Raw genomic sequence first — 20,477 nt, forward strand, 5'->3', positions numbered from 1 at the left:
AATCAACATTTAGCCCTCACATTCCCTATCCAACTGAATTTGGACACATCATACCATGGTTAACACAAACATAATACAAAAGGTAGATTTTATAAAAGACAAGATGCTTCTGCAGATTACAAAATGACAGTTTGCTTAGCTTGCTAGAAAACAAACTGTTACATAAACAACCACTCATTCCTTTTAATACAACAGCATTAGGGACTATGAGTTCAGTCCACACTATATGCTAACAGAAAGTTATCTGTCGAGGGCATCTGGCCTGTCACTGCAGCTCATAGGATGAAAAGGTGAATCCAGAATTTTTCTCATTGGTACACTTCAATTCGAGCTTCTGAAATGGACTGCACATGAAGAGAAAAAGAAGTGTTTACACCAGCCCACCTTCTCCATTAATGAATCCGATCCCATACCATTAATATTTGCAACAAATAAATGGCAGAAAAATATTCATTACCTGCTATTTGGATCATAATAAAATCCACTAATGGAGCCATCGCTACAAGAAAAGCAGACGTAATAGAAACCAGCGATGGTTAACCCACAGTCAGCTCCAACATTGACAAAATATTGCTCTTTCCATCTCTGCATGTAGCATCAGAGAAATGGTAAATAAAATGCATATCCATAAACAAATGAACAGGTCAGGTAATCCCATACCATAAATATATAAGGATAGTTGCTAAAGTCCAGAGACTTGCCACCATCTGTCTCAATCTGACTCTGCAGGAAGGGCATAAAAACAAATCATCAAAAGATTCAAGATGATGAACAATACCAAGTTAGGTAACCAATTACCAGAAGAGGCGTAAATGATGGGAACTTGGACCAATGTCTTATATCGTCCTCTGGTCTGCAAACAGTGTAAGAAAGATGTTTTCACATGTAAGTTTGGAATGCTGTGACCTGTGAGTCACCAGGACATACATAGAGATGGTATGAGCATAAAACATAAACACTCACGATGCCTCCCACTTGCCAGTGAAAAAAGTGTAATTTTTAGCATCCACTATCTCCCCCTCCCAAAATGTCACTACCTATAGACAGAGACAATACATGAGGTTAAAAACATCGCTTATTTCTGTATTTTTTTTTAAAAAAAATCCAGTCTTACACTCTGTCAAGTGGCAACACATATAATTCTCAGTTAATTTTTAAAAATTTGATGGTGCACAATTGTTTATTTAGCAAACCTATAACTAATATTGTCTTCAATGCATAACATTAGATTTCAGATTCAAAGTGGAAGAACAAATGAATACTCACAGGTGTATCTGCTAATGGAACATTAAGTGCTTCCATCGTTCCACATAGATAACCCTGTTCAAGATCGCAACCATGGATGCGGACATTCACTTTCCATGCTTCATCCTTCTGCAGACTTGAAACATTCTGAGTTCCAGCAAAAGACTGAAAGAAACATACAATCAAATTTAGTCAATGGCAACCCTTCAGGCTTCAATCATAAATCTGACACAATGCTTATTAGCAGTAGCCTGAGCTATATAAAAGAGCACAGCTGCATTTTGCACAATTTACTGTGAAAACCATAACCTATATCCCAGAACATCAAATGGAAACTTGAGGATAAACAGCACTACAGTTATTTCACAGCACACATCCAACAACGGTCCTGCCTTTCCTACCCAACACACACACACACAAACATGGAACGACGAAAAAGGAAGCAGAAAACCAAAATGATGATAAGCAACAGTCGTGAAATGTGTAGAATATAGAATAGAAATGGGAGCTGGGAGCAGCGGTGGTTGGCAGAGATGAAGACAAAATGGAGAACTCCTATTTGCTTTATGAAAGGAAATTGTAGAAGATCACAGTTAATAACACAGCTGTAACAAAATCAGTGATATGTACACATGTACCTTGCTGGACCACAATGATTTAGTTCTTAGCCAAAATTTCAAATGAAAGAACAAAAACACTTACTCTTCCAGCGCTTAAGAGTGAACAGCTAGGAGGAGATGGGTGTCCAGTATTTGCTTCTTGCCCTGCAACGAATATTGTAATGAGTATGCCATGTGGAACTATTGAACTTAGAAAAGCATCACAGAAGCAGTTTTACGGTAACTGAAAAGAAAAAAGAAAGAAAGGAACATTTATGTTAAATAAATTCTACAAAAACTAGTTAGATTCCCACAAGGAAAAGCGACCATATTTTTTCAGATTAACTAGAACTTCCATCAACATGGCATCAATTGGTTTTCTGACAACCAGCAAGCAAGACAGCATGAGCAGAAATGCTGCCACACTCAAGGCACACCGTCTCATATGAATAATGAAACCATGATTTCGGACGCCTAGCACAGTCGTTACACATGAATGATCAAACGCATGCAAATATTAGCAACACTACGTCATCAGGGGGAAGCTTCCAATTGAAACTGGAACCAAATCGCAAAAATTTCCAAGGCCCCAAAGCATCAGACCCACTACTGACCACCCCAAGCTGACGCTCAAGTTCCGGAAGCAGAAATTTAGCCGATAGAAAGGATCAAACCGCCTGAATCAGTATCAAACTGCAGCCACACAAACTCCAGCTAAACTTACGCCAATCTAGATCAGAAAAAAAAGCTTCCAGCTGAAATTCAACGAAATCGCATCACGCCTAGGCAACAAAGAGTTATAATCCGATAAGATCTAGACCTGATTGTACAAAGCGCACCTTATGCGCGCATAGCGTATTTATTGGAGACGGTGGGGGTGCGAGGAGGGTAGGGGAACCTGGGGAGGGCTGCGAGGAAGGCGTGGCGGTGTCGACCACCCTGACCGGCATCCCCGACAGCCGCGCGGCGGGTGCGGTCGCCGGCGACGACGAAGAGGGCTGCCTTCCGAGAAAACTACTGCGGTGTTGCCGCTCGCTGCCCCTCGTCTGTAGTATTGGTGTGGACAGTTTTGTTAGGGGGGTAATTGCAAACATGTCCTTACAGACCCACTTTTCTCTTTTGATGAAATTTGTACCTGCATGGATTATTTGGATTTGTATATTGCATGAGATTTGTGACATGCTTCTCCTCAAGTTTTGTTCTTTTGTGATGCTAAAAAAAAGCTCTGTTCTTTTGTCAATTTTATCCATCCTTTTTTTTTTCAAACATCAACTGCTATTTAACTTTGCTGTCCATATTAGGTTGTTCACCAACCTTGATACAGGTAGCTTAGCCAAAGTGTGTCCTATCACTGCTACAGTGCTACTTAACTTTGCTATTCATGAACTTTGCTATTCATATTCAACTTTGATACAGTTAGTTTAGACAGCTAGATAAAGTGCGTCTTGTCACAAAAGTGATGTTGTGGTAACCGCCAAGCAACCAGATTATCTTCCTATGACTAAAGGTTAGGCATGTTATTGTTAAGGTGCCAAATAAGCATACTATAAACGTGGGAAGTTAAATTTGTGCATATGTTCATGAGATTTACAGTTACTCTTTTCTTTTTAATGATATGTTTTCTTTTGCGAGTATAAGTTACATGTAATACGATTTTCAAATTACAGTACATGCATGTATACGCATTCTAGACCTATGATACCTCGAATGACCAGGTCATTTTATAGATTCACACTCTACCCCTATGTCAAAAGAATGAACGAACAGATCTTAACAACGATGAAATCATCACAGGAGCCTCATTATTGAAAGATTGAGCGAACAAGTCTTAATATTGATGAAATCATCACATGCGCCTCGTTATTGATGGGCATGTCGCTTCCACCAAAAAAAACCGTGCCTTTAAATCCAGAAATAAATTCAGAAAAATAGGAGCACCTTTGTCAAGTTAAGAAGTTAGGTGGGAAGGTTCCACCATAAAAAAAACCTAAGCAATTAAGCTGCTCAGTTCCCAAAGTACGTAGCTATTTTAATAAAATCTTTCACTTCACACAATAATCAAATTATTGATTTTAGGTACGGTTTCTACAACTTTGTAGTTCTCAATACCAAAGTCGAAGAGTTCTCAATAGAAGCTACAACTTTGTAACTGAAGAGTTCTTTATTTGAAATCGTTTAGAATCCCAAATATGTGTTTTAAGTTCATAGATTTTGAAATTCAAAATCTAGAATTTGTAAACGACCTTGAGTGTTCATATAGTTCAAACCAAAGTTGTAGTGGCTGATCTGATCTACATGTTTGTTGTTGATAAGTTTTTTAGTGCCTCAAATATTTGTTTTAAATTCACATATTTTGATATTCAAAATTTTGAATTTTTAAAACAATCTCCGATGAAGACACATCCTATACCAAAGTTATAGTGCTTGACATGGTTCAAAACTATGGTTTTAACTTTTTAATAGCAAAAGTATTTAATATAAGATTACAAAATGTTGATATAAAAAGATAGCATCCTATATATAGTTACAATGAGTGTGTGGTGTATTAGTAGAGAGGTGTTAAGACTGAGCAGTAGGTCGTTGTTTTAATTCCTCAAATACACTATTTTTTATTTAGTTGGAGACCTATATAACTTGCATGGTAAAAAATTTTGTCGAGGAATTGCCTAGAATTTCATAAAATTTGCCCCAGGAGGCAAGTAAGGCGATGGTTCATTTGGTTGGAAGCAATGTGCCTATGAAATTTAATAAAAAAGAATATGTTTTCTTGTGTATACAATTTTAATATCATTTGAGTAATATACACCATATGATATAGAAAAAATATAAATCAACATTTTTTTATGAATTAATAATATACAAAAATGTAAATAATTCTTAAAACATATTTGTTTTAAACTAATGAGATTGGAATGTAGAAGCATCAATATGATTGAAACAAAGCATATTTATTTTAAACAAATTAATTAGATCAAAAAGTACAAAAATTCTTACAATAACACATAAGATTTGTAAGTAGATACATCGGTATGATTGAAAGAAAACATAATTTTTGTTTTGAAAAAAATAATGGGATTCTAAAAAAGTAAAAACACTAGTATGATTGAAAGACAGAATTGTTTTAGGGTGAAAGATAATATACTTTTATAGAGAGAGTCGCACCCTAAATGATTATATGGTGGACAACTGTAAAGAGAAAAATATTTTGCATCTTGAATATCCATAGCTTGTTGAAAGAATTGGAGAAACAATGACCAAGAGAGAAAAAAATATGACTAATAATACTTTTATTGGATCAGCATCAAAGGATAATACACTTTTACTCCTGTCTTGGATAGGAAATCTAAAAAAATTAATTTATGATGCTTTTATGCGTGATACAGGATGGAATGAGATCAACCAATTAAGACACCCTCTTACTTCCCAAGGACACCCATACTCAGTCCATATGCCATACTGAGATGGACCGAGGTGCAACCAAATTGATGCATTGCATACTTTGCAGCATAGAGAGAAACAGATGCATAGTAACATCTCGTATACAACTAAACCTATACGAAACCATAGCAGATAGTATGGTAAGCGTAGACAGTGGGGATATATACACTAGTACATGGCGACACGCTTTTTTTTTTCGCAGGCGGTTGGGAAAGAGATGGCAGTAGAGAGAAATGTGTGGTCCAGCACAAAGGACCGTCTGTGTAAAAGCATTTACACTGGCTGTTCCTGTAATAAAACCACCAGTGTTAACGGTCTATTTACACTGGTGGTTTGCATTATCCAACCGCCAGTGTAAAGGCCATTTACACTGGCGGCTTGCTTACGTAAACAGCCGGTGTAAATGAACATTTACACTGGCGGTTCCCTTATGTGAACCGCCTATGATTATCGTTTACAGTGGTGGTTTTTTATGTCAACCGCATGTAAGACATCTGCTATAAATGTTGCTTCTTCCTCTCCCGACTGGCACTGTTCAGCCGAGCCACCTTCCATTGGTGGTGAACTTGGAGGTCCAAAAATCGCAAAATACAAGGGGGAGGTTTTGCTCTTGATTTCTTCGGAGGAGGTGGCTTAAGAAGGTTAGTTAATGCCTCTCATAGGTCTTTTTGCATTAGTGCTTCTCAATTTGAGCTAAAACTAGATCTAGTTAGAGAGAGAGAGTTTCATGCTTGTGTTTTGAGAGAGAGAGAGAATGGTAGTAGATTTTTGTTTAGGCTTTTAGTGCATGGTGTGTTAGAAGGTTTGGATTAGTTGTGCGCCTCTCATAGTTGATTCTCTATTATAAATTTGATTCAAAATTAGACCCAGGGTTTCATGAGGAGAGAGAGAGAAATGGTAGTATTATAGAGAGAGAATTGGTATTATCTCAGGAATCATGGTTGTTATAAATAATGTGGGAGTTAAAATATATTTTCAAAAAATGTTAAATATTGTTAAAACTTCATCTAGCTAGAGAAATATTGTTTAAAAAATGTTAAACTATCTAGTTTATTCACTAAACTAGATTATTTGAAATTACAATAATTTTTAGTTTATTCAAATAATTACAATAATTTTAGTTTTAATCAAATAATTTGAAATATACCCATTTAATTACACATTACGATTATAATTTTTGTATAGTTGAAGATGGAAAGATCGTTATGGATGTACAGCTTATCAAGATTAGACCCGTAATACCATTTGGTGGTTTGTAAGTTTATTGATGCCACTAGGAGGCATGCATGCAGACAAAAGACGAAGTACATATGTTGTCCGTGCATCGAATGAAAAAATGTTGCTGTATTTGAAGATGCAGAAGAAATCAGTTCTCATTTGGTTCGCCAAGGTTTTATGAAGGATTACTTGATTTGGGTGAAACATGGAAAGGGTAGTTCCGCGCCTTCTATAGAAGCCAACCTAGTGCATGCAGATGGACCAAATATGGATGATGAGACACGACACCATAGGCCCCAGACTGATCCTGTTATGGCGGACCCTAGTGATGATGATGATGTCGGCGTCCAAAATGTGTGTGGAAGGGGGAGAGGAGGGGGGAATGGGATTGCAAAGAGGATTCACCGTGGGGCGCGTACGTGGGGCACGGGCCGTCTGGGCCGCTCGATGGAGAAGGACGCGGCGGAGGAAGGAGGCAGCGGCGGCGACGATGGAAGGAGGCTGCAGAGGAGCGTGGCAGAGGTAGCCGTTACTTAGAAAAAATCTGCTTCTTAGTGTGTTATATAGGGGGCAATTTACACTGGCGATTTTAGCAAATAACCGCCTGTGTTAAAGATTAACACTGGCGGTTTTCTTAATTTGTCGCCAGTGGAAATAGATAATAAAATAAAAAAGGGTGTCCCAAACGGGAAACGAACCCACGACCTGCATACTACAAGTCTCGAGTGTTACCACTGCGCTATGCTTCTGAGTTCCACAGTATTGGTTTCGAAAATTATTTTTTACCACAAAATGATTTCAAGAAATGACAGCTTTAAACATGATTTTGAGACACCAAATGATTTCTACTAAAAAGTCATGAAAATAAAAGTTGTAGAACTCATCAAGATCTACAACTTTTGTTTTGGTCATCTTTTCATGTTTGTTGGTATTTATTAACGTGTCACTTATTTTAAGTAGTAACTCTATGTTGTTTACATTCCTTAGCATCTTTTACTAAGTTGTCATCCCTAGTGTTGGTGCCAGAAATATTTATTGATACTACCTAGTGCCACTTCTAGAATGACACTAAGAAGTACTTTAATATTTTATGTGACTAGAAAGAATATATATAAATGAAAGGAATCTGCAAGCGCACAGATAATATACCATTGTAGCACTTTACCCGAGAGTATTCCAGGTATCGTTATTTATATTTTTACCACAGGAAAGGTCTGGCAAGGACATGTATTGATAACTTATACTATTGATAGAGAAGTAAACCATAACCAATATTCTACTCACAACAGGAGTAAGTCATAGGATAAATTATGCATATGATAAGTATGGATTAATGATAAATCACTCAGAGTACTCCTTTTTACATTAGCATGGTTAAGTAGAATATTAGAGGAATAATTCCTAAGTCATTCTTAATTATAAGTCAAAGCATACATTGATTATTGTAATTACACCTAGTAGGCATGACTAAGGTCATCTTTATATCTACACATAAGGGATATTACTAAGGAAGATTAAGAACAGAGCTTGTTCTTCCTTCATAACCGGACCCTACTTACACCTATATTCGGGGAGTGGATTACAAAGGACTCAACGGGAGTTTCACATCCGCGATCTACCACATGACCCGGAATATAGGGTATATCCACAGGTAAATAATGTATAAGCACCATGCTTAAACAATGTCGACCACTCATCCTATGTACACCAGAGCGAGCGCTATACGAACTTATGCATAAACATAATGATAAACTAGCTATACTAAGTATATAATTAAAGTAGACGATGAACATCATAACTAAGAATATGAGTATTGTGAATACCAATATTGTCATAACAATTATAGCAAACATATAAAAGTAATGGAGATCCAAAAAAGAGGGGGTACAAAGATTATACCAAACCACGCTCTTGACAAGATTAGGAATCCAAGCGAAGCCTGCTTGCCTCCTTCTAGACCTAGCCTAACTAGCTATGCCCTAAAATATGGTGGAGCTCTAAGGATGATTAGGGTTTCTATCTTCTCAAATGACTTATGCAATGCCTAAGGGAGGGGGTAGGGGATGGTATATATAGGAAGGAGCGTCAATTCTGAGCCCTTGTATCAAACCGACTTGCATAAATAGAGTAGATGCAATCTAGGAGGCGGTGGAGAACCGACATAACAACGGAGGGATGACATGTGGGCCCTAGGGGCTGGCCGGCCGCCGCTTCGGTGTGGAGTCCTCTCGAGTCTTCTAGAACCTTCTGGGATCATTTTCGCTGTGGATAAGCGTGATTAAATCTGACATGTAGGTCCATCTTGACGATTTTCTGGATAAACCCTGCAGAAAATATAGATTCACCAAAACTCATGGAATTCGTTAGTTTAAACCCCTAGACCTTCATTGGTGATTATATTTATGCCCTTATGCATGTTATATTGATGGTTTATAATTGTTGTTAACTGCCATCAACAAACTCCCCCAAGTTTAACCTTTGCTAGTCCCTTAGCAAAGCTAAACTCAGCGAAATGGATAAGGAGTTGCATCAATGCTTTCACTTCTCAAAAGTACACATGCGTTCAAACAAGAACTCTCCTTCAGATTAGAATGAACTGATCTAACTTTCAAACTCACCCATATTACCTTCAACCATGGGGCTTCTTAGCCTTCACTTGGGTCTTGAGCAATTGAAAGACAAAATAATCAAGTCAAGCACTATGTCTCAAGTTCTTTGCTTAACCATTATTCTAGAGTTTTAATAAGTTTTCAAAATAAAACTCAAAGCTTCTACTGTATGACACTCTCAAGTCTCTCAATATATATGGTATTTATGATCCTTACCAAGGCAATAGTAATGTTATGCCTTTCACTTCCTACAACTAAAGCTTATGTGGAGCTCATAGGAGTGGAGATAACATGAAAGAGCATACTTGCAATACATATATTGTAAAGTCAAACTTTGGATCCAAAGAGAGTTGAGTCATACAATCAAATGAAGATGTGCATGTGTGTGGATGTATGGTTGATATATATATGGTGGCTAACTTAATTCTACTATGCTCCTTGAATACATATCTCTCTTTTGAAACTCAGAAAATATTTTGTAAGAAAACATGAGCTATCTTATTCATCTCTCTTTTTAGGCGGGCATCTGAGTACCCATTGTTTTAGATATCTTGGATACTTGTCCATTTTTTTCTCATCTTTTTTATGAATAACTTTTGCATATCCGAATGCTTCTTTTCTGCAACAAAACTTTTGAGAGATGGCAACAAGAACTCGAATATTTTTGGTGTTTTCTCCCAATGTAGGAGTGAATTTTTTTTGGGTGGATCTATATGGAATGGCATGTTGTTGTGCCTACCCTTAGTGTAGGAGTAGTGCATACGTGGGTGGTGTGTACATAATCTTGATTTTAAGAGCATGACAAACATCTCATAAGGGTCAACAAAGCTTGACTAAACTCAATGCAAAATAAGCATCATATAAGTGGAAGTTTTCCTAATCTAAGTATCATGTATGGCTTTGGTAGGAATTCAAGCTTTGTCATATAGGAGCTCATCATGTAGGATTTTTATGTTTTTGAAAAAATAAATCTCCAGAACTTTAGTATCACTTGGAACAAGATAAATAGCAGCTCAGACCTTTTCATATCATATCCATCAATTACCTAGACTTAGATCAAGCATATGCTACCCACGAGTTTTAAGTTTAAAGTAAATTCTTATATCAAAATAGTTGTATCCAAAACTCGAGAGAATTCAAGGCTAAAAACTAGGTACTTGAAAAGAATTATGACAAAGCAACTATTCATCATTTCCATTTTAAGAGATTACCTTCAGAGTCCATTTTATTTAGCTCTTAAAAATCAAACTTAAAGAAAAATAGACACACCTTTTTATTTTGTTTTCAAGATTTAAAATCATACATTATTAATAAATAACTAGCTGGGGTAAACTTTTATTTTGTTATGCATCTTTTTATTTCTTTAGCAAATATAAAGCAAACTTAAAAATAGTAAATAGAAAGAAATACTTAGCTAGATACATGGGGATGCTCATCCCCCAAGCTGGATGTTGTTGTGGTTGAATGTTGAAGTTGAATGATCCTTCTTAGATCGGGTTCACCAACAGATGTCCTTCTCATCCATCCGGAAGTTGACTCAGGAAGATGTACTTCAGGTGGAGTGAAGATATTCGGGCGAACTTGCTCTTGATCTCAAGTGTCATCCTATAAAATACCAATAAGAACACTAAAACTTGTGGCACGGATTAGGATAAGGGGTTAGCGGTCAGCCATTCAGAGATTCATTGTTTTTTAAGTTTAGATAGATTTTCTAGCGATAGAATTTTAACAGGATGTCTTTCTAATATCTTTTTGAATTTTTTTCTATTTTTATATGCATGCAGGAAATATGTATGTATGGTATTTTTATTTTTTATGCCACCACGATGAATATTCCTACGAGCTTTTACACACCATAAAATTACTCGCGTAGGGCTTAAGATTTTATGATGATAAAATTTTTATTTTCTTTTCTAAATGTAATGCCAATGCAGGAAAGTAAACATGCTAAAGTGAAAAATAATCCATGCAATGCTAAAAAGTAGATATGAATAACTACCGATGCTACCTCCCGACGAGGGTTCTAATTTTTTAGTCATCCGGACAAGACTTTACTAGAGAAAAACCCTTTATTCTTCAGGTGCATCTGTCGATCCCAGTGATGGAGATCTTGATGGTTGTACCTCTTATGATAGTGACTCAGATGTTGCCACCTTTTCCTTCTACACCTGCTTGGTTTGTGGACTAGTCTTAGGTGGAGTAGGTTCATCTTTTACAACTTCTTCAGGTTCTTCATCTTCTTCCCATTCATTCTTTGGAGATTGATTCTTCTGGCGTTGGGATGATTGATGTCTCCTCCTAGAGCAGGTCTTCTTGGGCTGCTCATAAGTGGTGTAACTATTGAAATAACAGCGTACCTTCTCTCTAGGGAATTGGAAGTGGACTTGTCTAGATCTGACGTAGATGATCGTGTTAATGGTGTTGAGGAACGGTCTTCTAAGGATGATGGGCATATCATCTTCTTCTTTACCCATGTCTAAAACCATGAAGTCTGTAAGGGCAAACTTGTCATGTATTCTTACCATGACATCTTTTGCTATTCCTTCTAGAAATTGGATTGATTGATCTACCATCTGCAATTGCGTATACGTAGGAAACAAAGGTTCATCACCAAATAAATATGCATACGTTACCTTGGACATTATATTGACACCTGACCTAATGTCATAGAAGGTCTTGTGGAATATTCTTTGTCCAATGGTACACTCGGTCATGGGTACGCATGGATCATCCTTCTTAGCTAAGAATGGTGAAGCGAGGAGGTGGTCGTACTCTAATCTGAGTGTGTTCATCATGTTGACTAACTCTTCTTGTGACTGCCTAGCTTTGTTCTTCCTCCTTCTCCTGTTGTTTTTCTTCTTGGTCATTGTTGTCTCTTCGGGCAGGTACAACGTCTGTGGATGTCCAGGAGATTGTAGGATACAATTTTTGAAAGAAAACTTCTCCTTTTTATTCTTGATTGTGAAGCAGATTGTGGCACTATTCATGTAGATGATGGCTTTTGTGGTGCTTAGGAAAGGTTGGCCCAAGATAATGGGTGTCATTACATCTCCACCTATTTCCAAAACCGCAAAGTCTACGGAAACCTATGATTGTCCCACTCAAACAATGGCATCTTCAAGAATTCCCTTAGGATAGCAGAGTGACTGATCTACAAGCTGCAAATGTATGTTTGTTTACAATGGAGTATCTCCATTAATTTTATCATAGATTACCTTAGGCATAATGTTGACACTTGCTCCGAAGTCACAAACAACTTCTTGGAAAATACGAGGTCCAATGGCGATAGGGATGACAGATCTCCCTGGATCGCTCTTCTTTTCACGCAAGGTATAGTCTATCCACCTTCCCATCGATGATTGTATACAGTAAGATGTTGCATTATGAATACTGTTGACGGTAGTTATCATTCATCATAAACCATCAACTTAACTTGAAATAATGTATGGAAATGATCACCAACATAGACTTAGGGGTTTAAATTGACAATTTTCACGAGTTTTGGTGAATCTGTGCTTTCAGCAGGGTTAGTTCAGAAAACCATCAAGGGGGATCAAAATATCAAATTAAATCATGCTTATCCATGGTGAAAATTACTCCAGAAGGTTCTAGAGGACTCTAGAAGCCACGTCATCGAAGCAGAGGATGAGAGGGTGCCACCTGGAGGCCGACCGGCCTCGGGGGGTCTCACCTGTTAGCCCCATTGTTATGTCGATTTCCCACCGCCTTAAGGATTGCATCTACGCCGTTTATTCAAGTCGGTTTGATCCGAGGGCTCATGTTGGATGCTCTGGCCTATATAATCAGCCCCTACCCCCCTCCAGAGCATGCTACCATAAGTCAAGTTTAGACCAGAAATTAGGATTTCCAGAGAGAAGAGAGTAGAGCTCCAATTCTTCAAGTTTCTAGTATTGCCTAGCTAGGAAGGTTCGAGTAGTGTGTGGACTATTGCTCAGAATTATGGATCTACTATCTGGAGACTGGTATAGCCATTGTATCTCTATATTTATAATTTTGTGCTACTTCAATATTATGTTGCTATTTATTATGTTCCTAGTTTGCTCTAGTTATATGCTTGATATAGTTATAATTGATGATGGATTTATGCATATGTTCGCAAAGCTCTTAGCTCAGTACTCGAGTGAGTTAAGTGGTCGACATTATGTAAGCATGGTGCTTAGATATTGTTTGCCTACAGATGCATTCTACACTTTGGGTCATGTGATAGATCGTGGATGTGACACTCCCGTTGAATCCTTTATAGTCCACTCCCCATTTGTAGAGCAAGTAGAACACGGTTGCGAAGGGAGAAGCTCTATTCTTGATCTTCCTTAGTAATGTTCCTTTTGCATAGATCCAAAGTTAGTTATATTATAGATAAGAGTGTATATACTTGGGTGTACAAAAGACTTAGTAAATAAGGAATGACTTAGGAATCTTTTGCTCTTAACGAATCTCTTGCTTAGCCGTACTATATTTTGTGAGTCTCTCTCTAGAATACCATTATTACGTTACACTTATCATTTAGTTATCCCTTGACTTACCCCTACCATAGCATGAGAGTGATTTTATCATAAGTATATATATTTGTCAATATCTCTATGCCAACACAACTCCATAGCTCCTCTCTGTGGATAAAATATAAATAACAATACCTGGCATACTCTCAGGTGAAATGCTACAATAGTATATTATCTGTGCGCTTGCGGATACTTTAATATATATATATATAATTTTCCTCTAAGTTTTCAAGTGTCATTTATAATTACCAACAACGCATTTCTGGTATCATGCTAGGGATGACAACTTAGTAAAGAGTGATGCTAAGAAATGTCAATAAATATTAACAAGATTTATAGTTTCTAGATCTTCCGGCTACCCCGAAATCTTACCTTTGTCGGACGGAGGAACAACAACTGCCAACTGAGCTATTTGTGATTCTATCATTTTATTAAAGTTATGATGGTTCTTAATGGCAGAAGCAAAGTTATCCATTCTATTATTTATGTTCTCTAGAATTTTATCATTGGTAGCTACCTTTCTAGACAATCCCTCCATAAGTTTGGATTGGCCAACAATTAATTCTCTCAAGGGTGGTTGATTGAAATGATTAAAATTATTACTTTGATAGTTACCTTGGTAGTTCGGCCTTTGTTGCTGATTCCATCCTTGATTCTGTTGAGGACGAAAGTAGTTGTTGTTGACAAAGTTCATATCCTCATGAATTTCAAGACAATTATTTCCTGAATGCCTAGTGTTTCCACACTCTTCACACGTCACGTGGGAATCATGAATATGCATGACTTCTTGCTTCTCGTTGGCTCGGTCTTCAAGCTTCTTTATCAGTAGGTCCATCTTAGCAGACAACATGTCTACCTCCTTGACTTGATGCATACCTCCACTTCTCTTGTGGGTCTAAAGACGTTCTTCATTCCAACCTTGGTTGGAGTCCATCTTCTTTACAAGAGCTATTGCAGCTGGTATGGTGAGTGACAAGAATGCACCTCCAGCAGTAGCATCCATAGTATCATTGGCACTGTTGGTCAACCCATGATAGAAAGTCTACATGAGTAGCTAATTCTCTACCCCATGATGAGGACATTCTACAATATAATCTTGGAAGTGTTCCTGTGCCTTAGGGATAGATTCATCATGTTGATGTTGAAAGGTTAAAATTCTCCCACGCAGAGCATTGGTTTTGCCTATGGGAAAGAACTTGGCTAGGAAGGTAGTGGAGCAGTTATCCCATGTAGTGTTTCTATCCTTGTTGGCATAGAACCATTGCTTCGCCTTCCCCAAAAGTGAGAATGGGAAGAGGCAAAGTAGTATGGCATCTTGGGTCACTCCTTTGATGGTGAAAGTGCTATAGATCTCTAGGAAGTGTTGGAGATGTGCACTCGTATCTTCATGTGTCTTTCCACAAAACTGGCTTGCTTGCACCATGTTAATGAGGGCTGGCTTGAGCTCGAATCCATTGTCCCCAACATTGACTGTTAGTCTGGTTCGAATGTTGGCTGTAGTTGGAGTAGAGAATTCATGGAGAGTCTTGTTAGCCATAGCTTCAAATTCAGGTGTTAAGCTTCACCTTATCTTGTTGTCTTTCGACTTTAAAGCTAAAACTTTCTTGAGTTTCCTTTGTTCTTTTAAGTAATGCTTTTGGATCATCAATGTAGTTTGTCGGAAGGTCAAAACTAGTCATATATTACCCTGTATAAGATACAAAAATAGACAAAATAAGGGTAAGCCTATTTGAGCAGAGGTCAATGGTTATTTCGATCACATCAATAAGTATAAGTTAATCAATACTTCCTTTGCCTAGCTTCCTTCTTCGGCAACAGCACCAAAAATGCTTGTTGGTATTTATTAATGTGTCACTTGTTTTAAGTAGTCACCCTATGTTGTTTACATTCCTTAGCATCTTTTACTAAGTTGTCATCCCTAGTGTTGGTGTCAGAAATGCTTATTGATACTACCTAGTGCCACTTCTAGAATGACACTAAGAAGTACTTTAATATTTCATGTGACTAGAAAGAATATATATAAATGAAAGAAATCTACAAGCGCACAGATAATATACCATTATAGCACTTTACCCAAAAGTATTCTAGGTATCGTTATTTATATTTTTACCATAGGGAAGGTCTGGCAAGGACATATATTGATAACTTATACTATTGATGGAGAAGTAAACCATAACCAATATTCTACTCACAATAGGGGTAAGTCATAGGATAAATTATGTATATGATAAGTATAGATTAATGATAAATCACTTAGAGTACTCCTTTCTATGGCATTTGCATGGTTAAGTAGAATATTAGAGGAATAATTCCTAAGTCATTCTTAATTATAAGTCAAAGCATACATTGATTATTGCAATTACACCTAGTAGTCATGGCTAAGGTCATCTTTATATCTACACATAAGGGATATTACTAAGAAAGATTAAGAATAGAGCTTGTTATTCCTTCGTAACCAGACCCTACTTGCACCTATATTCGGGGAGTGGACTACAAAGGACTCAACGGGAGTGTCACATCTGCGATATATCACATGACCCGGAATATAGGGTGTATCCGTAGGTAAACAATGTATAAGCACCACGCTTACACAATGCCAACCACTCACCCTGTGCACACCAGAGCGAGCGCTATATGAACTTATGCATAAACATAATGATAAACTAGCTATACTAAGTATATAATCAAAGTAGACGATGCACATCATAACTAAGAACATGAGTATTATGAATACCAATGTTGTCATAACAATTATAGCAAACATATAAAAATAATGAAGATACAAAAGAGAGAGGGTGCAAAGATTATACCAAACCACGCTCTTGACAAGATCAGGAATCCAAGCGAAGCCTGCTTTTATAAACTATATGAGAGATTTATGGATTTGTGAATAATGTTTACTAACACTTTGTCGGATGAAGGAATGACCAAAATAAAAGTTGTAGAGCTCGATGAGTACTTCAAGTTTTATGTTTATGACTTTTTTCATCTGAAATCATTTATGGTTTCAAAATATTGTTTTAAGTTGTCATCTCTTCAAATTCAAATTTTGAGTTGTTCAAACAAAGTCATGTGGACAGAAGACCAAAATAAAAGTTATACAGCTGGATGAGTTCTACAACTTTTATTTTCATGACTTTTTGAGTTCAAATCATTCGGTGACTCAAAATTTTGTTTGAAGTTATCATTTATTGAAATTCAAAATTTGAATTGTTCAAATTTAGTCACATAAAAAGATAACCATAACAAAAGTTGTACGTCTAGATGAGTTCTACAACTTTGATGTTTACAATATTTTCATTTTAAATCAAATTTAGTCACATTTAGAATTTGAATAGAATACATAAATAGAAATGAAATTAAAATGAAAAATATTTTTATAGGCGGTGGCTAAAGCAAACTGCAAGTGGAAATCATTTGTACAGGCGGTTGCTAAGCCAACATGCCTGTACAAATGTCTGCTATATATATCTGCGCGTCGAGAGCCTCTGAAAATTTGAAGTTTGGTGGCACATTCTTCTTCCCCGAGATGCCATCAGGCTACCCAAATTTTCTATCACCACCGCGACGTCCACCCCTGCGCTGTGTGCCATCCCGCCCCACACCTTGCCATCCCCGCCTGTGCCGCCGGAATGCACCTCGGATCCTCACCGTCTTGGCCGGAGCCCCGCCTCGGAGCTTTACTGTCTCGCCATGCTAGAGCCCCGCCCGCCTTGGAGCCCCGCCGTCTCGGCCACACCGAAGCCCCGCCTCTGCCTGCGTAGGAGCCCTGCCTGGATGCTTCACCATCTCACCTTGCCGGAGCCATGCCATCTCGGTTAGAGCCCCACCCACCTTGGAGCCCCACCTCTACCGCTTGTGCTAGAGCCCCAACATGGACTCGGAGCCCCACCGTCCCACCACGCCCCTTAGAGCCCATCCATGGAGGCATCTTCCCTGTCGGAGCCTACAGCGAGGACCGTGCCACCGTCTAGGTATTCCACCGCCATCCAGGTCCACCGCGCGCGCTGAGGTATGTATCTCACCATTTTGTGCTCCTGTCGTGTGCCGCCGGCGCTCGCGGTGCCACTTGCTGCCTGCCCCGTGGCGCCGCCACGCGCTACTGCCCGCCCCCACGCCGTGGCATGCTGCCTACTCCCACGCCGCTGCGCGTTGCTGCTTGCCCTCGTGCCACCACACGCTACCTTCCCTCACGCCGCCGCTCGCGTGCCTGGGCCATACGGACCGTGATTGGACCACTCGATGGCCCATCTGGCACATTTCCTAGGGTCGAAACCCTAACTGGCCCATTAAGGGCTTGTTTCAACATTTTTACTTCTAGGGTAAGCTTTTTTGCTGTAAAAATAAATTAGTTCTAGGGTCAAATATTACTTTTATATTATTCTTGTTATTATTTGTACATTGTTCGATATAAAATAAATTAATTCTAGGGTAGCATTTTTTATATTGCTTAATTTATTGCAATAGTTTTTGTTATTCGGTTGGTGTGGAATATTTACAGTAGCTTATTCACGCTATGTATGAAAATTTCATGTCCATTCGATGCTAGATGCACATATATTTTTATGCTATGTATTTATATATTGTACGTGCTATTAAATGATGCTTATATAAAAATAAATCTTCACTAAATCCGAATTAGATTGATGAGTTCTCTAAACAATGATGGCGAGGCGGGTGCCCAACCAAACAATGGTGATGAGGCGGGTGCCCAAGGATCAGACTTGCAGCACACCATCACCACCAGTGGATCATGGAGTTCACCGTCTGATTCGTGCCCTAGCCTAGATTGGGCGGCTCATCATGCCAAAACCCGAGACCCTACTTACAATCCAATAGAGGAGGAGGTACAATTTAATAAATTCAATGAAGGGCTATGAGGGATTGTTATTCATATCTATACCTACGTACCGAATATATATATATATATATATATATATATATATATATATATATATATATATATATATATATACACACACACACACACACGTACTATTCTGGAGCTGGCTGTAAAATAAGTTATTCTCTGGCCACTTTGAGTTACGATAATTACTATACTAATTTACGAGATTATGGTAATTCTCTCATAAGTGATTTACTATAGCATTATGGTAAGTATCATCTTGAATTATAGTAACCCATATATCGTAAATATGTATTGTCATTATCATAAATTGGTACAAACATTATCGTAAATCAAGGTGGCCATAGAATAAGTTATTCTGTAGCCAGCTGTAGAATAGCCTTACCGTGTGTGTGTGTATATGTATATATATGACTTGTTGTTCTTCGTAGATAACTTCTCAATTGCGGAACCAAATGGAGGAAGATGCATCGGATTTTGCACCAGAGGCAACTGAGACCACCGCCGAAGATAGGAAGCTGGAACATGGGGATCAAGGCATTAACAGGTGGCCAGATCGTACAAATTCTATTACATAAATAAGCCCCAAATAAGAGCCCATACAACCTATAGAGGTGGTAGCTAAGTATCGAAACACCATCAGTTTCCTTGTTAGGGACAATCTTGACATCACAATCTCTAATTGGAAACTAGTGCCGAAGAAAATAAAAAAGGACTTGTGGAAAAAGTTGAGAAAAAGGTTTATTTTTCGAGGCCATCGCGAGACACGAGCTGTCCCGAAGGAGTATGCAATGAGACAATGTGGAATCAGCTTTCGTAACTAGAGATCTGAATTGAATACCAAATTCGTAAAGAAAGGGTTGGACGCAACGAAGAAGTACCCGAAAATTACAGTAGCTAAGTGGAAGACCTTTGTTGAGCAGAAGACGTTAGAAGAGTTCTTATCTAAGAGTCAAGCTAATAGTGAACTTACAAAGAAGAACATATACCACCACCGCCTTGGCACTGATGGTTACAAGTGTGCGATTCCCAAATGAAAGGCAGAAGAAGCTGCGAGGAAGGCGGCAGGGTCACCGATGATGTTTGAGGAGGTACCCGAAAGGGCAGGAAACTAGCTTCATGTGCAAAAACCACAAGAAAGTGAGTCTGGTTTGTCGTGGCCAGATCCAATGACCGATGAAGCAGCCAAGAATATTTTGGTCGTGGCAGCTAAGCAGAAGGAAGGATCATTCAAGCCATCAAGAGAGACGGACACCGTTAGTGTTGGTCTAGGTAACCCAGAGCACCCCGGTCGTGTGCGAGGCATCACGTCTAGGTTGGGCTAGAAGGAAGGATTTCCTAAACATGCCAAGATGTATAGAAAATGTGACCGGTACACACAAGCTATGAGAGATACTTTTAAGGAGGAGGCTAAGCAAGAAATGAAATAGATGTTGGTTGAAATCATGGTCAATCCTGATTCTGAGATAAGGCAACAATTGGCTAGTGTAATGTCAAGTCAACAAGTGCCCACAATGCAGCCACCACAGATGATCACACAGATGCCATAGATGCAGAATGTCATCATGCAACCCTCGGATTCTCCAATAGTTCATAGCAGTATCGGATCTACGGCAAATAGGGAGCACTATGCAGTTGATGACATCGTCGCACCGACAGCTTGCTCCCTAGTTATATCGTATGGTATCACCAATGTCCATACGATAGAAGTTGCAGGGTAGAAGTGTTGACAGTCATGGAAGGACATAAGGATGACTTCCTAGACATCCCCACTCCTGACGGTGTTGAGAAACTCGGTCAAGCTATCAATGAGTTCATCTTATGGCCTCGATGGGAGATTAGGTTGAATGATCCTATTCCATCGATGCCATTTTTCGGAGTGGACGATGAAGGAGGGTTCTCACATATAGCCTCGCCATGTCATACCCCTTTTGAGCCTGAACCTAACCCAACATCTCTAAACCCACCATCTCGAAATGCA

The 20,477-nt window shown here is 38.5% G+C and overlaps 1 protein-coding gene and 1 pseudogene across 1 annotated transcript; one reads left to right on the forward strand and one right to left on the reverse strand.

Annotated features, from left to right (window-relative positions):
• Window positions 1–71: 71 nt before the first annotated feature.
• On the reverse strand, window positions 72–3,000 carry LOC136451649 (uncharacterized). Its single transcript, XM_066452337.1, has 9 exons — window positions 2,980–3,000; window positions 2,743–2,890; window positions 1,948–2,009; window positions 1,267–1,410; window positions 964–1,037; window positions 799–853; window positions 661–723; window positions 458–585; window positions 72–344 (listed from the first exon to the last, which is right to left on the reverse strand). Exons 1-9 carry the CDS (start codon window positions 2,983–2,985, stop codon window positions 266–268), a joined length of 759 nt encoding a protein of 252 aa, XP_066308434.1. The 5' UTR covers window positions 2,986–3,000; the 3' UTR covers window positions 72–265.
• A 15,275-nt stretch (window positions 3,001–18,275) lies between these two features.
• Window positions 18,276–20,046, forward strand: LOC136454334 (uncharacterized; annotated as a pseudogene).
• The last annotated feature ends 431 nt before the right edge of the window (window positions 20,047–20,477 follow it).

The sequence above is a fragment of the Miscanthus floridulus genome, chromosome 5 (assembly GCF_019320115.1).
Source record: "Miscanthus floridulus cultivar M001 chromosome 5, ASM1932011v1, whole genome shotgun sequence".
NCBI lineage: Eukaryota > Viridiplantae > Streptophyta > Magnoliopsida > Poales > Poaceae > Miscanthus > Miscanthus floridulus.